Raw genomic sequence first — 15,202 nt, forward strand, 5'->3', positions numbered from 1 at the left:
TAGAAAGAATACTGACCTTTTAGTGATAGACAATGAAATATCATAATGTCAGGTATTTGATTCAAAATAATCCGAGACAGGGTAGGGGTAGGAGTGAAGCAAGTTAAGTAGATGCTGATAATATTTAAGTTAAGTTGTGGTTTAGCCGTCAAGTTGCGTCTGACTGTTTTGCAACCCCGTGGACTGTAGACCATCATGCTCCTCCGTCCATGGTATTCTCCAGGCAAGAATATTGGAGTGGGTGGCCATTTCCTTCTCTAGGGTATCTTCCCGACCCAGGGGTCAAATCTGGGTCTCCTGCATTGCAGGCAGATTCTTTACTGCCTGAGTCACCAGGGAAATCCAAACCAGTCAATCCTAAAGAAGATTAACCCTGAATATTCACTGATGCTAAAGCTGAAACTCCAATATTTGTCTATCTGATGCAAAGAACCGACTTATTGGAAAAGACCCTGATGCTGGGAAAGATGGAAGGCAAAAGAAGGAGGTGGCAGAGAACAAGATGGTTAGACAGCATCACCAACTCGATGGATATGAATCTGAGCAAACTCTGGGAGATAGTAAAGGACAGGGAAGTCTGGCACGCTGCAGTCTATGGATTGCAAAGAGTCAGACACAACTTAATGACTAAAGAACCACAACATTATTTATTACAATATATATATATATGCCAAACACCTAGGGGAAAAAAGTACAAGAACCCTAAGGATAAAGAAGACCTAAACCAGAGTTCTCTAGCAGTCCAGTGGTTAAGACTTGGCACGTTCGCTGCCTGGGCCCAGGTTCAATCCTTGGTCAGGGAACTAAGATCCTGGAAATTGCATGGCGCGGCCAAAAAAATTAAAAAAAATAAAAAGAAGACCTAACCAAAAGAGGATTATAGTACATTTATCTTTTATAAATATAAGAGATCAAGTCTGCTTATAGTGGTCCATAGAAAGAAAAGTGAAAGTGTTAGTGGCTCAGTTGTGTCCAACTCTCTGTGACCGCAAGGACTGTAGCCCACCAGGCTCCTCTGTCCATGGGATTCTCCAGGCAAGAATATGGGAGTGGGTTGCCATGCCCTTCTCCAGGAGAGCTTCCTGACCCAGGGATTGAACCCAAGTCTCCTGCACTGTGGGCAGATGCTTAACCATCTGAGTCACCCGGGAAGCCTGGGTGGTTTCATAGATTCATCATAATTTCAGTCAGGCTCTCAACAAGTGCGGTGATGGTGGTGGTGGTTTTCTGGTGGAACTTCCGTGGGAAAGCAGGAGGCTGGCCACCAGATGCCCTGGGCACAAGTCTTGTGTTTCACCTTGTGAGCTGACCTCTGATTTATTGCAGCATTAGTCCAGGTGATAAGACAAGGAAGAAGAAAAAGTATAAGGTCCCTCCAGGAAGGCTTGCAGTCCAGTTCCCTTTGGACTCTGGACCCTGACCCTCGGGGTGCCTTGGATCTACCCTTCCTTCTACCTTCCCCCTTCCTGGTTTCCTGGACTAACAAAGAGGACTTTTGTTTCTGGCCTTGAATCCTGGCTTAAGTGCACAGCAGCAACCTCAAATAGGCAGAGAGGGCTGGAGGAATAAACCACCCCAAAGAGTTTTCCTAGAACCACAGCCAGCAGCCCCAGTGGGCGCTCACATCCTCCTCAGCCAGTTTCTGGCTGGGGACCAGAGAGGATATGGCCGTGGTCACCTAGCAAGTCAACACTGGCCTTCCAGTCAACACTGGCCTTCCTTAGTTTCCTCTCCTGTCTCATCCTCCTGAAGCCAGTCACTCCAGCAGTGTGCTAAAACATGTGCTCACTCAGTATTGGTAGCGAGCCAGGGAAAGGCTTGGCAGGTCCTGTCTCCCATGAAGAAAAGCCCTGAAAAGATCTTCTGGAGGGTGTGGACAGTGAACGTGCAAGACAGGGCAGGTCCAAGGTAGGGAGGTTCCACAGGCCCCGTGGAGCCAGCACGGCCAAGCTCATCAGCCAGGCCCACTGGTCACCAAGTCCAGGGCCTCTGAAAGACGGAGTGGAGCCCCAGCACCTGAGTCAGAGGCAGAGTGTTCCGAGCTGGCAGCAGGGCCCAGCCTGGCATCTCAGAGACACTACCCAACAGGCTGGTCGTGCCAGAGGTTCCCTCCGTCCTCGGCAGCAGGTCAGCTCTCCTCATTCCACGTCTCATTGTGGCCGGGTCAGCTTCCATCCAGGGCAAACCGCGTGAAACATAAATCACTAAGTCTGATGAAGTGAAACCCAGCGGAGCTTTTTAGAACTCTTGATTGAGACAGTCTAAAAATCATGAATCATCGAGACACGGCCCCTGGCTTCACTTAGGAAAATGCCATTGGCTAAGAAAGTTTGGGAGGATTGGGAATGGGGTGACAGCAGCCCTCCTTTGGGCAGATCGTGTACGGTGAGAAGAGGTGACAAGAAGGAAAAGGGAGAGATGAGCAGAAGTCCAGGCCTCAGCAGAGCGGCCCACCTCTCAGCCCTCCCGCACGTCCCCGGGAGCCTTGGGACAACACCGTGCTGATGCCAGGTGTTAGCCCAGGGGAAGGGCAGGACCTAGCACTGGGGTGAAGGAGCCATTGTTGTTCAGTCACTCAGCCGTGTCCAACTCTTTGTGACCTCATAGATTGCAGTACACCAGGCCTCCCAGTCTTCACTATTTCCTGGAGTTTGCTCAAACTCATGTTCATTGAGTCAGTGATGCCATCCAACCATCTCATCCTCTGTTGTCGCCTTCTCCTCCTGCCTTCAATCTTTCCCAGCATCAGGGTCTTTTCCAATGAGTTGACTCTTCGTATCAAGTGGCCTAAGTATTGGAGCTTCAGTTTCAGCAGAAGTCCTTCCAATGAATATTCAGGGTTGATTTCCTTTAGGATGGACTGGTTTGATCTCTTTATAGTCCAAGGGACTCATAAGAGTCTTCTCCAACAAAGTTCAAAGGCACCAGGTTTTTGGCACTCAGCCTTTTTTACTGTCCAACTATCACACCCATACTTGACTACTGGAAAAACCAATAGCTTTGACTATATGACCTTGGTAAGCAAAGTAATGTCTCTATTTTTAAATACACCATCTAGGTTTGTCATTGCTTTTCTTCCAAGAAGCAAGCGTCTTTTAATTTCAGAAGGAGCTGTACTATCTGTGAACAAGGGGCTGCTTCTTGCCGCCCAGAGCAATGCTTCCAGAGGCAAAAAGCAGTCCTAACTTCTTCAGGTCCGTGTGGACCCTCAGCTCTCAAGGGTCTCCCTTCCTCTCTGTACCCATGACCCAGGCCCCCTGAATCATCATGGATGATTTCAGTGTTAACCACTCCAGTGTGTCTCTGAGACGGAGGCTGCAATGATATCCCTGGCATAGGGAGCTGCTGCCACTGAGTATACTGGCTTCCCAAGTCTTCTGGAACTGTAAAAGGAAAATGAAACAGAACCCAAACCACACAGAACAGAAACCAGGTCTTGGGTCCAGCCTGCGGTCTACACAGCACTTCTTTTGGTGACGGTGCAGCCGTGAGGCTCAAGGCGAGGCTCCTGTCTTCTGGCTGAGGCGGGCACCCTCCTTCCCCAGCCTCCAGCTCCCACGCTGTTTTGTGGAGGACGAGCCCCTGAAGCTGATGAGTGGCTGGATCACGGTTCCGTGGACAGAACCCGGGCTGAGACTCAGCACTCCTGCATCAGCGAGTAACTCTGTGTGATCTTGTGTCCTTACGTGACCGCCTCAAGCCTACGTTTCTCAGGGTGGGGATGATCATAATGAGCAGTGTGGCACAGGAGGCGGCAAGGGGCCACGTGTGCTCCGAAGGAGAGAAGCTGTGTGAAGGGTCACAGTGGGGCAGCAGTCCGCCAGGTCCTCCTCTTCCGGCCATCACTACAGGCCCTCGGGGAGGTGGGAGACCAGAGAGCTGGGGCCTGGGAGCTGACCTGTCCCTCTGCTGCTGTTGTCAGGGAAAAGCAAAGACACCAAAGCCACAGCAGCAGGACATGTCGCAGAGAGGGAGCACTCTGAGAGCCCCCCGCTGGCCCAAGGCCCCAGCTGGATGATGGCTGGTGGCCCACCCTGCCCCATCTCTCAGGGCAGGAAGCTCAAGCTGGCAGGGCTCCCACGGAGCTGAGCAGCAGTGGGGGCAAGGCTGGGCACGCAGCTCTTGGCACCCCACCAGACAGAGATTCCAAGGCAGTGGAGTGCACTCTTACTGGTCACAGCCTGGTGCCCACCCTCCCTGGCACATGCCTCCCAGGCAAGATGAGGTCCCAGAGGACATGCCAGTCGTCCAGCACTCACATCTGGCCCGGAAATGAATCTCTGAGAGCTCTAGGCTTGGGTCTGCATCAAAATCCAGATGGCAGGGCCCCCTCGTGCCAGCAACAGGACTCCTGGATTCTGGGGCCAGAGATCCACAGGCAGCCAGATCCCCCTCACTTCCTGCTCCTCCCAGGGTCCTGATGAGATGTCTCAGGCCAATCTTGCCCCTCCAGAGCCAAGGGGCACAGTGCCCCCCACCCTCGCCACTTGTTTTGGTTGGTAAACATTTTAATTACCCAAGTATAACTAACAGGTGTGAATGTTCAATGGTACTCAGAGTGGCAAACTGTTCTAATTTTTACGTTTCTAAACCCGAGAGAACTGATAGAAACTTCTGAGCCTGAGTTGATCCTGTCCAGCCTCCATGGACAACCCCACAGCGCCGCCCCCCCAGCCCCGCCCAATGTGAACAGGGCACAGGCCTCCATCATCTCAGAGAAAGAGGACATGTCTCCCTTCCACATCTGGGCACTTTGAGGGAGTGCAAGTCCCCTGGGAAAGATGCTGATGCTGGGAAAGACTGAGGGAAGGAGGAGAAGGGGGTGGCAAAGGATGAGATGGTTGGATGGCATCACCGACTCACTCAATGGACATGAGTTGGAGCAAACTCCGGAAGATGATGAAGGACAGGGAAGCCTTGCGTGCTGCAGTCCACGGGGTTGCAAAGCCCCCAGACACGACTGAACAACTGAACATCTCCCCCTGGGGACAACCCAGCTCATCCTCTCAATGGGGCTGGTCCCTGTTAAAGGCCTCGGCCCTCAGGCAGTCCCCAAACACTAAGGGCTGTTACCTTAGGCTGGGAGCCTGGCCACAAGAGCGATGTAGAGAGAGATCATCTTTCCGTTTTATTGCTTGTGTATCTGCTCCCATCAACAATCACAGAATAATTTTGGCACTAAATTATTCAGGCATTTCCTGTCTTATATGGAGATCCCATTCTGTAGTTTGCCTTCTCCCCTCAGGCCTCTTTCCAGTCAATAAGTACAGATCCACTTCATCATGCTCAGTGGCCGCCCTGTTTGGACACACCTCATTTCCCTGAGCACAGCCCCCACTGACGGTGGCTCTTAGGTTTTCAGTGTTATGAGTAATGGAAGGGTAAACACGGTACCACAGAGGCTCCCGTGCTTCTCCCTCTGGGCTGATGGGATAATCAGGAAGCCTGAATCTGGAAAACCCGAGGGGAAGCAGGTGACAGGCGTCTGTCCAAAGTTGGAGGGGCCACAGGCAGAAGAGGGAGATAGAAAAGGAATAGCATTCTAGCTCCTCCAGGTAGAAATTTTTGTTTTGTTTTTAAAAGTTTCCAAAAAGCATTTATTTCTTTACTTGGCCGAGTCAAGTCTTAGTTGCAGTACAAGGGCTCAGTAGTTCTGCTGTGTGGGCTTGGTTGCCCTGCAGTGTATGGAATCTTCGTTCCCTGACCAGGGATCGAACTCTTGTCCCCTGCATTGAAAGGTGGATTCTTAACCACTGGACTGCCTGGCAAATCCCAGGTAGAATTTTTTTTGTTTTCTTTTTCCAGGTAGAGTTTTAAAAGTATATCTTGTGGGCCTTCCCTGGTGGTCAGTGGTTAAGGCTTCGCCTTCCAATGCAGGGGGTGAGGGTTCGATCCCTGGTCAGGGAGCTAAGATCCTACATTACTCTTGGGCAGGAAACTAAAACATGAAACAGAAGCAACACAGAAGTAACAAATTCAACAAAGACTTTAAAAATGGTCCACATCAAAAGATCTTAAAAAAAAACCTGTATCCTGGGAGAAGAGGGGGAAGGCAGGGGTGATCCTGCTATTTTTACAAAGGAAGACTCAGATAAAATAACTTCCTCCAAGGCAGCATGAAGGGTGTCTCAGGAACAAGGGGATACCTGAGACCACAGCGCTTCCTTCTTGCGGGGAGGGAAAAACTATGGGGAGACCAGGGGTAGATTCATAAAACAGGAGAGCAACCTGAGGCTCAGGGAGGGGAACGGACTTGAACTGAGTGAGCCAGCGAGTGGGAAAGCAGAGGGCCAGACACAGTGACCACTCTTTGCATGGCTTCCTCCAGCCCTCCTCCTGGCCCCCGCCTGGTGTCCTGGCACACAACTTGCTCAAGTGCCAGTATCTTGGGAATGTCACAGTCCTCTGCTTTCTGGTCCATTGACCCTATCACTTCACCTGACATTCACACCCTGCTGGCTCCTCAGCTGCCCAGCCTGGGGACAGGTCCTGGAGCCCAAATGAAGGCAGCGGCCGCGTTCTCTGCCTGGGGCCCGTGCCAGGGGAGGAAATGAGGCTCATCTGGCACAGCCGGCTCAGCTAGCAAACCTCATTTCCTTTCTGATGGGGTAAGAAGTTCCAGTTCTAAGAAGAAATCAGCCCCTAGGAGTGTCCAAACTCCCAGCTCCAGGAATAAACAAACAGGAGGCGAGCTCAGGAGAGTGGTGGAGACTTGGCAACACCTAGCACTCGGTCATCTTCTCATTTCCTCCACCTCCCCCCAATCCTCCCCACACACAGCTTCCCTCTATCACCAGCAGCAAACACTCCTGCCGGGTAGGTTTCACTCATATACCTCCATGGGCACCCTGGCCATTTGGGCACCACAGCCCTGCCTCCAAAGGACATCTGTGGGTCAGTGATTAGGCATCCAGGTCACATTCTCTCATGGAAAACAGGTACTCTATGGGGGGCAAGACTGGTACCCACCGAATCCAAACCCATGGCTCCTGGGCTCTGCCCTGGTTCAGACTTGGTTTGGGGCCCAGGTGAAGTGGAAGACTAAGGGCACTTCTCCAGGAAGTGGCTACCCCAGGAGCCTGGCCCTGACCCTCTTCCTCCCATGTTCCTGGAGCCTTGCAGCCCACCAATACAGGATTTGAGCCCCCCTCCCTTGCTAAGGCCACCATTCCTAACACCTTCCCTCAGGGCAGGCAGGAAGGCCTGGGGAAATAGCACTGCTGAGGTCTCAGGTGTCTCCAGAAGAGGCGTGGTCACTTACCCTGAGATCCATTCACCCAACTGCCACACAGTTAAGTCCCAGACATGCGCCCTAGAAGAGGAAACCTGGTGTGTGCATGTGTATATGTGGGTACTGTGTACACATCAGTCTATGTACATGCTGGTACGCATGTGTACCTGCACTTTTAAAGTTTAACAAATGTTTGTAACGTGCATGCTTATTATGAGCTAGATATGGTCTGAGTGCTTTGTAAAATTAATTCACTTGATCTTCCTGGCAATCCTATGAAAGAAGTACTGTTATCCCATTATACAGATGAACAGGCTGAGGCACAGAGAGGCTGTCACTCACTCAAGGTCATGAAACGGGAAGAAGCAGTAACAGGATTTGAAGACAGGCATTCTGGCCTCTCCTAAGTACTTGGTGGTGTCCATGCATTTTGGGAGAGGGGAGGGTACCCCACTTAACCCAGACCTTATAGCTTGAAAAGCCCTGTAAGGCAGCACTCTATCCAGAGGAGTCTGGTCAGAAAGACAGATCTGAGTGCTAGCCACTGCTCAAGCCTAGGGCTACTAGGGCTCCTTCCAGCAGTCACAGGGATGGGTGGAGATGGCCAGATGGCCCTGGTGGGGATTCCAGGGGCTGTCCTTCCGGCTCTGTTTCCCAGCCGGTCCCACCATCACAGCTCCATCCAGCAGGGCCTGTGGCCCCCTCAGCCTAGACAGCATGGGGGTGACCTCTCCCGCACACTGGTTTCCTCTGGCCCATTTCTTCCAGAAGCCAATTCAATCAAAGCCACATGTCAGAGGGTGCAGTGCCTGACCTGGGGCCTTGGAGGAGGTGCCCAAGGTACTTACTGTCTCAAGTCCTCGGGGGTGCAGCTGAGACCTTTTGTAGCGCCAGGTTAAACTTCCTGGGGCTGAGAAGAAAGCTTATTGATCTAAGCTACGCTGTGAACACCTTGCATAAACGGCTCTGAGATCATGCGGGCTTGTGTGGAAAACAGAACAGAGCCAGAGAACCGCTGGGAAAACTTCTTCTCTGAAGGGTCCCCAGCTACTATGTGGCAAGTACCTGTGAGGTGTCAGTCGCTGTAATTCAGACACATCTCTTTTAAGCCTCAAAAAGTCTGTGTGTGTTACTATTCCCATTTTACAGATATCCATATGAGACTCAGATGGGGAAATGGCTGATTCCGGTAAGGTGCGTGTGATCCCAGGCAGGTGAGATAACATCTCCTCCCCTCACCCAAGCCCCCAGCCCCGACCCCCACACAGTGAGGCAGGCAGAGCAGGTGGAGCCCTGCTTTCCTCAGACCCTCCCAGCAGGCAGCCCCCGTCTCTGCCCGCCAGCTTTGGAGGAACCTAACCCCTTACATCAGAAGAGAGACCACCTGCCGTTACAAAGATAGGGTCATTTATTCACGTTATATTACTGGATTTTAAAGGCAAAAATACAGTTCTGTTTTGAACACCAAGGTCAAACATTCACCCACTTACAATGGTAAATACATACATTTGTGTACATGGGAAATCAAAATACACAGCACACAGGTCTCTAGGGCAGGAAGGCTCCCCTCCCAGCCGTTGTGAGGCACCCCTCCCTCCAGCCCGGCCCCCACCACTGGTCAGCAGAGACCCTGAGGGGCAGCACCAGCATTTCCTTTGCCCTCTTGCGCCACCTCTGCCCTCTGACCTTTCCCAAAGGCCACCTTAGAGGTTCACCAGGAACAGCACGGACAGAAAGAGAGAAGGGCACCTGACAACGTCACGGTGACAACTTCCAGGAGAAGGAAATGCTCCTGAACCCTCAGTACTCAACTCCCCAGGGAGGAAGTAAGCGCTGCAGCATCTGATGAACAGGCCAGAGCTAGGCTTAACCCTGGGCCCAGGCGGACCCCAGGAGCGCACCGGAAGATGAGCAAACGGGGAGTGGGTGGTGAAGCAGCGTTTCTGGTGGTCCTGAGAATGAACCACAAACTTGACGATTACAATGGAATATGAAAGAAAATGTGATAGGAAAACAAAAAAGAAAAAAAAAAAGTCAGAATTTCGTTTTTAAAAGTAAAGTAACAAAAAGGTTACCACCTAGGATACTTGTCTCCTTTCTTTTAAGGCACTTTGGAAAAGTCAGGATCTGGGGACAGAAAGCGAGGTCTTCATTCTTTGCGCTTCCCAAAGCTTCCTATCAGGGCTATTCCTGGCTTTAACAACATTGCTATTAAGGAGTGGGGAACTGACAGACGGAATACTCTTTGCATAGCCCAGCTACAGTGGAAAATAATTTGTAACCAACACAAGGGTTTCTGGAAAAAGAACCAGATAATAGCATGAGATGCTCAAAGTGATCAAGGCACAGGTATGACTGGGGCCAGGCACCAGTTCAGCCTCCACACCGAGGGCTGGTTTCTAGGCTGCCCCCAGCTGAAAGGTTAACCCTGGGATTAGAAAGCTGAATTTCAAGCCCTCAGCCCAGCCTGGACCCAGCACTCGTGCCAGCGGCAGGAACTGCCTTGTACATCTCACCCCAGGCCGGCTGAAACCTCCAGCAGCAGAGGTGGGTTTGGGGAAGACATCTGCTGTGAGTCGGCCTCCCTGGAGTAGGAGCACCTGCTAAAACCTGAGCGGGGATGGGAAGCTTTCGGCACCAGAGTGGCCGTGGGAGGAGTATGGGTGAGTTCAGCTGAACTGCTCTCTAATTAAAAGGCACATTCACGCTGGAGAATGGATAGTCCGTTTGACCCTGAGCGCCACAGGCCAGTTTTAGGAAACAGGCAAGAGGCGGTGGAACAAAGGGGCAGGGAGGGAAGAGAAAGGCAGCACAAGGGAGGCAGGAGGAGGAGGAGGAGGACAGAGAACCGGTCCTGCAAGGTGGGCCAGGCAGCTCAGCCAATGGAGCCTGGAAGGCAGCCCCCAGGGGCAGATGGAGGGCCAGTAAACAATCTGGTGGCTGTCATTCCCAGTTCCACAGCCTGGGGCCCAAGGGAGGTGCTGGGATCAGTCTGAGGAGGTGGGGGTTGTTCCCTGGCCCTGCCCACCTGGGGAGGGCAGGGAGGTGGCGAGGTGGCAAACTCTGAGACCAGGCAAGCCTCCATGTCTGCCTCCCCCACAGAGTCCAGCTTGACAGTGCTCATGGGGCGCCTTAGCTCTCACCGAAGGACCCAAAGATGTCTAGGCTCTTCAGAAAACCTGGCCTGCCAGCTCCGTCCGAGGCCCGTGTGGGGCCACTACAGCATACGTTATTTTTTCCCCTAAAAAATGCTCAATCCCCATCCTCACATGTAAAACACCACAATAAAAATACATAGGAAATTCAAGTTTATATAGCATGCTCAGAAAAATAAATTGCCATGACTAAACACTATGCCATTCTGGATCAACACAAAATCAAGCTAGACCATAAGGAGGATCTGATTTGTTCTTTCTTCAAAATACTACAAATGCTATTAAAAAAAAAAGGATTTACATTCAGAAATCAGGCATCTGGAGAAAGGCCACCAATGTGAGAACGCCCAAGGCTTTTGCTCTGGTGGCTAAAGTGGCCTTGGGATTCAAGCCTCAAGTCTTAAAATTCCTTTGCTAAGAAAAGACACACATACACAGTGATTGTAATAGTTCCATACATGGAGAGAGGGTCGAGGGTGGGGGTGGTTAACATAAGAATAGGTGTTTTTCTGTTAAAACATAACAATGGAAAAACACCACACCGATCCGATTTCAGCAGCACTCTCCAATTTTTCACAAAGTAATAATACCACAATTTAAAGCAAAATTCTTACCTATATCACAACAAATTAGGTGTTTTTTTTGTTTTTTTTTTTTGCTGGGGATGAGTCCCACAGTCATCAGATTCGGAGCTGTGCACAGCTCTGATTCTTTGGGGTGACACTGTGAACATGCCGAGAGCCCCCAGAGGCTGATGGTTTCTATGCTTACATACACCTCATGGGGCTGAGAAGTCACATGCTGAGCCAAGTTGGGGCAATATATCCCGCTCGTCCTGGTCATCCGGAAAGGCGTCTGAATGATGAGCAGAGAGGGCCTGTCACTGATGGGGAGAATGAGGGGGACCAGCCCAGCACACGGGCAGAGACACAGCAGAGGTCCCTGGCCATTTTCAGTCTCTGATCAGTGCACCAAAATGCTAGCTTGGTGTCCCGATGTCCACTGTGATTTTGGTATACAACGGGTACCTCTCGACCTCTAATACCGTGTAGGTGAGTGAGTTCAGACCATCAGAGAGCATTGTCTCCTTTGTATGTGCAATTCGGTCAAACCTACAAAGAACAAACAGACAAAGGGTTTGAAGCCAAAACAAAATCTTAAAAAAAAAAAAAAAGAAGCAAAAACAAAACTCAAAACTTTCCCCTCCTACTAGGCTTCTCCGGTGGCTCATCAGTAAGGAATCTACCTGCCAATGTAGGAGATGCAGGTTCAATCCCAGGGTTGGGAAGATCCTCTGGAGAAGGAAGTGGCAGCCCACTCCAGTATTCTTGCCTGGGAGATCCCACGGACAGAGGAGCCTGGTGGGCTACAGTCCGTGGGGTCGCAGAGTTGGACACGACTGAGCGGCTAAACCACCGCCACCACCACCTCCCTCCTACTCCAGCCCTGCCCTGTGGATGGAGCCCGTTTTCCCCTGAGGCACGGAGCCCACTCCAGAGCCCCATTCCGGCAGCCAGCCCCACCTGAAGGCGGAAGAAGGGAACACACACAGGGGCGAGAATAAAAGAGAACACACCTCTGAGGATTAGGTTCATTCTTCTTGTCTCTCGAGTGGCGGATCATCCGACACTTCCCGACCACAGCATTTGGGCGAGACACAGACATGCCTCTAAAAGCTAATCTGTCAGGAGCAAAGGGACAGTGGTCATCACAGAGCTGCCACAGACCCAGGCCCCGCAGCTCCAGCTGCAAGACTTTTGTCCCGCCCACCATCCTATCCTGCCAGCTGGTCTCACCAACCCACACCCCAGCCCAGTATACAGGCAGCAGTTAAAACTCAGACCCCTTCCTCATAACCTTTTACCCCTGGTTCTAGACCTTGTGGGGGGACTATCCTGAGCCAGGCACTGGGGGTGTCTGCCCTCGTGGAATTTATGATGTGGATGCTTAGGATGTAGGGCCATAGCTGCCAGGATGAAGGGGAGGAGGTGGGCGTGGGGATGCCTGGCACCGAGGGAGAAGCAACCAACTCCAACTCCACCCGATTGAGACTGGGCAGAGCCAAGCCCTGAAGATGAGTGGGAGTTTGCCAGAGCATTTTGGGCAGTCAGGACAGCACAGGCAAAGGCAGGGAGGTGAGAGCAAGCACAGTACCCTCTGGGAGCTTCAAAGTTTGGGGTAGGAAGTGGCCAGAGGTGAAGCGGGAAAGAAGGGCACAGACTGTACCATGGAGGCCTTCTCAAGAGCATCTCCCAGAACAGGGCCAATGTCTGAAAGGGATATAACACAGTCATCCCTCGGTATCCCCAGGGGATTGGTTCCTGGACAACCTCCATCCCCGTGGTTGCTCAAGTCCCTTATGTAAAATGTGTAGCATTTCCATATAACCTATGCATGTCCTCATCCTCCCATATACTTTAAATCACCTCTAGAAAACTTAAAATACCTAATATAGTGTGAATGATATATTGAGTTATAAATACAATGTAAATGTCATGGAAATAGTCTCAGGCTCACAGCAAATCCAGGTTTTGCTTTCTGGAATTTTTTTTCCCCCTGAATATTTTCGATTGAAGGTTCGTTGAATCTGTGGGGATGTGGAATCTGCAGATATGGAGAGCTCACTATTTGCTGGGTTTCCCAACATTGTACACAGAGTTGGCCAATGGGAAGTCTCTCTGTTAGGTGGTATAATAGTGGAAAGCTGGGAACAAGACGAGAGGTAGCCAGATCGCAGTGGAAGATTCTGTGTGGGTTCTGGAGGAGAAAGGGATGAGGAATACCAACCAAAGTCTTGACAGCAGGAATACAACACTAAGCCGAGAGGCAGAAATGGCTGGTCCTAGGTGACTTAAAGGTTCCCAGCCTGGCCTCCCTCAGTGCTGAGCTAAACAAAGTTGGTACAGAATAAGAGTTAGGTTCTTTACCTTTCAGGAACGCTGCTCCAGGAGGAGGAGCAAGATAGGCATAAGGATTTAAGAGGTAAAAACCACTACATATAAGATAAATACGGCTTCCCTGGTGGCTCAAATGGTAAAGAATCTGCCTGCAATGCGGGAGACCTAGGATTGATCCCTGGGTTGGGAAGATCCCCTGAAAAAGTGAATGGCTACCCACTCCACTATTCTTGTCTGGAGAATTCCATGGACAGAGGAGCCTGAGGGCTACAGTCCATGGGGTCGCAAAGAGTTGGACATGGCTGAGTGACTAACATGTCCACTTCCCATAAGATAAATAAGCCACAAGGATATATTGTACAGCATCGGGACTGTAGCCAAAGTTTTATAATGACTATACATGGAATATAACTTTTAAAAATTGTGAATTACTCTGTTGTACATCTGAAACATACATTGCACATCAAATATACCTCAATTTAAAATTTCAAAACCCTTTTTTTTTCAAGGAAGGACAGAAAGCTCCTCCGCAGCCACTGATGTTCTGTTCCCCCACCCCCAGGACCCTTGTCCTCGGGTCTCCCTCCTGGAGACTTTTCTGATCACTCAGGTCTGTGCAGCACCTCAGTCCCATACACCGACCGTCACACAGGCCCAGCTGCCTGGGTGTGGGGCTGTGAAAGCAAGCCTGTTTTTGTCTGGACTCCCTGTTCAGGGCTTCAGTGTCTTCCTCCCCACTGGTCCTGCCTGGCCCAGTGCTCTGCATATTGGTAATCAATCTCTAAAATTCAAGTTTTCTTCAAGGATTGTGTTAAAGACTTGGGTCTATGCTGCAAAGCTAATCTTAAGCGACTTGGATGCTGCTCTAAAAGACATTTTCTGTCAATGATCAAATTAACGTACTCCAGTTCAGGAAGGCACCGGGGTGTAGTCTGGTTTAAAACTCAGTGGCAAGTTCAGGTTGGCTCCCAGAGGGAGAAGGTGCTTTTTGCCTACATCCAGCAGGGGTGGAGATTCCACGGCCAGGAAAGACCAAGCAGAATGTGCTTTCAAATGCCACTGGCAGATGGTTTTTTTTTTTTACCATCTGCGATGACAACTCACATAATAAAGTTTTACCAACTCATGAAGAGCCCCAGGGTGTGCATGGCCATCTAATGAGTCACCCCTTCACATGTTTCTCATTTTACATTTTCCAGAAGGCTAAGGCAAAAATCACAGAAGCTAGTTTTCCTAAAGGTACTTTTTAATTTTTTAAAACTTTTTTTTTAATTGGTGTATAGCCGATTAAAAACACTGCGATAGTTTCAGGTGAACAAGGAAGGGACTCAGCCATACATATACATGTATCCATCCTTCCCCAAACTCCCCTCCCATCCAGGCTGCCACCTAACATTGAGCAGAGGTCCCTGTGCTGTACAGTAGGACCTTAGCGGTTATCCGTTTTAAATACAGCAGTGAGTACAGGTTGTGTCTTTTTGTTGTTTTTGTTTCTAATTCAGGTAGATTAAAACTTTCAAGTGCACATCAGAGTTACACACATGCTTACTTTCAGATGCTTTCCAGTTTCATTAAGGGTTCTCATGGTCTGTCTCTTAAGACGCTCTTTATCACCTGGAGCATCTACAGCAGGGCTCACCTAAGGATTCAGGCTGGGTGGGGACTGCATCTCTCCCTAGGGTCAATCCTTGCAAAATAACCAAGCATGCATAGAAAAACCAGAAGTGAAGGGAGAGACGGAAGCACGAGATCTAAATTGTGACGCTTACCTGTTATAAATGTCATCATCTTCACCTCCCCAGCCCCAGTAGTTATTAGGAAATCCATTGATGCTGAGAAACTGTTGTTTACTTAGAGCAGAGACACCTCCAAAATACTGCACATAAGGTAGGCTGGGGGAAAAAAAAACACACACACGC

General features: G+C 50.4%; 1 protein-coding gene across 1 annotated transcript in view; it reads right to left on the reverse strand.

The window, feature by feature from the left end:
- Positions 1-8,621: 8,621 nt before the first annotated feature.
- B4GALT1 (beta-1,4-galactosyltransferase 1) overlaps positions 8,622-15,202 on the reverse strand; it is a 53,547-nt gene continuing 46,966 nt past the window's right edge. The window contains exons 4-6 of the mRNA XM_065946600.1: positions 15,053-15,175; positions 11,963-12,067; positions 8,622-11,498 (exon numbers count right to left, since the gene is read on the reverse strand). Coding sequence (XP_065802672.1) covers positions 11,366-11,498; positions 11,963-12,067; positions 15,053-15,175 — 361 coding nt within the window. The 3' untranslated portion in view covers positions 8,622-11,365. The remainder of the gene's footprint in view (positions 11,499-11,962; positions 12,068-15,052; positions 15,176-15,202) is intronic.

Source organism: Muntiacus reevesi, chromosome 10 (assembly GCF_963930625.1).
Source record: "Muntiacus reevesi chromosome 10, mMunRee1.1, whole genome shotgun sequence".
Classification (NCBI taxonomy): domain Eukaryota; kingdom Metazoa; phylum Chordata; class Mammalia; order Artiodactyla; family Cervidae; genus Muntiacus; species Muntiacus reevesi.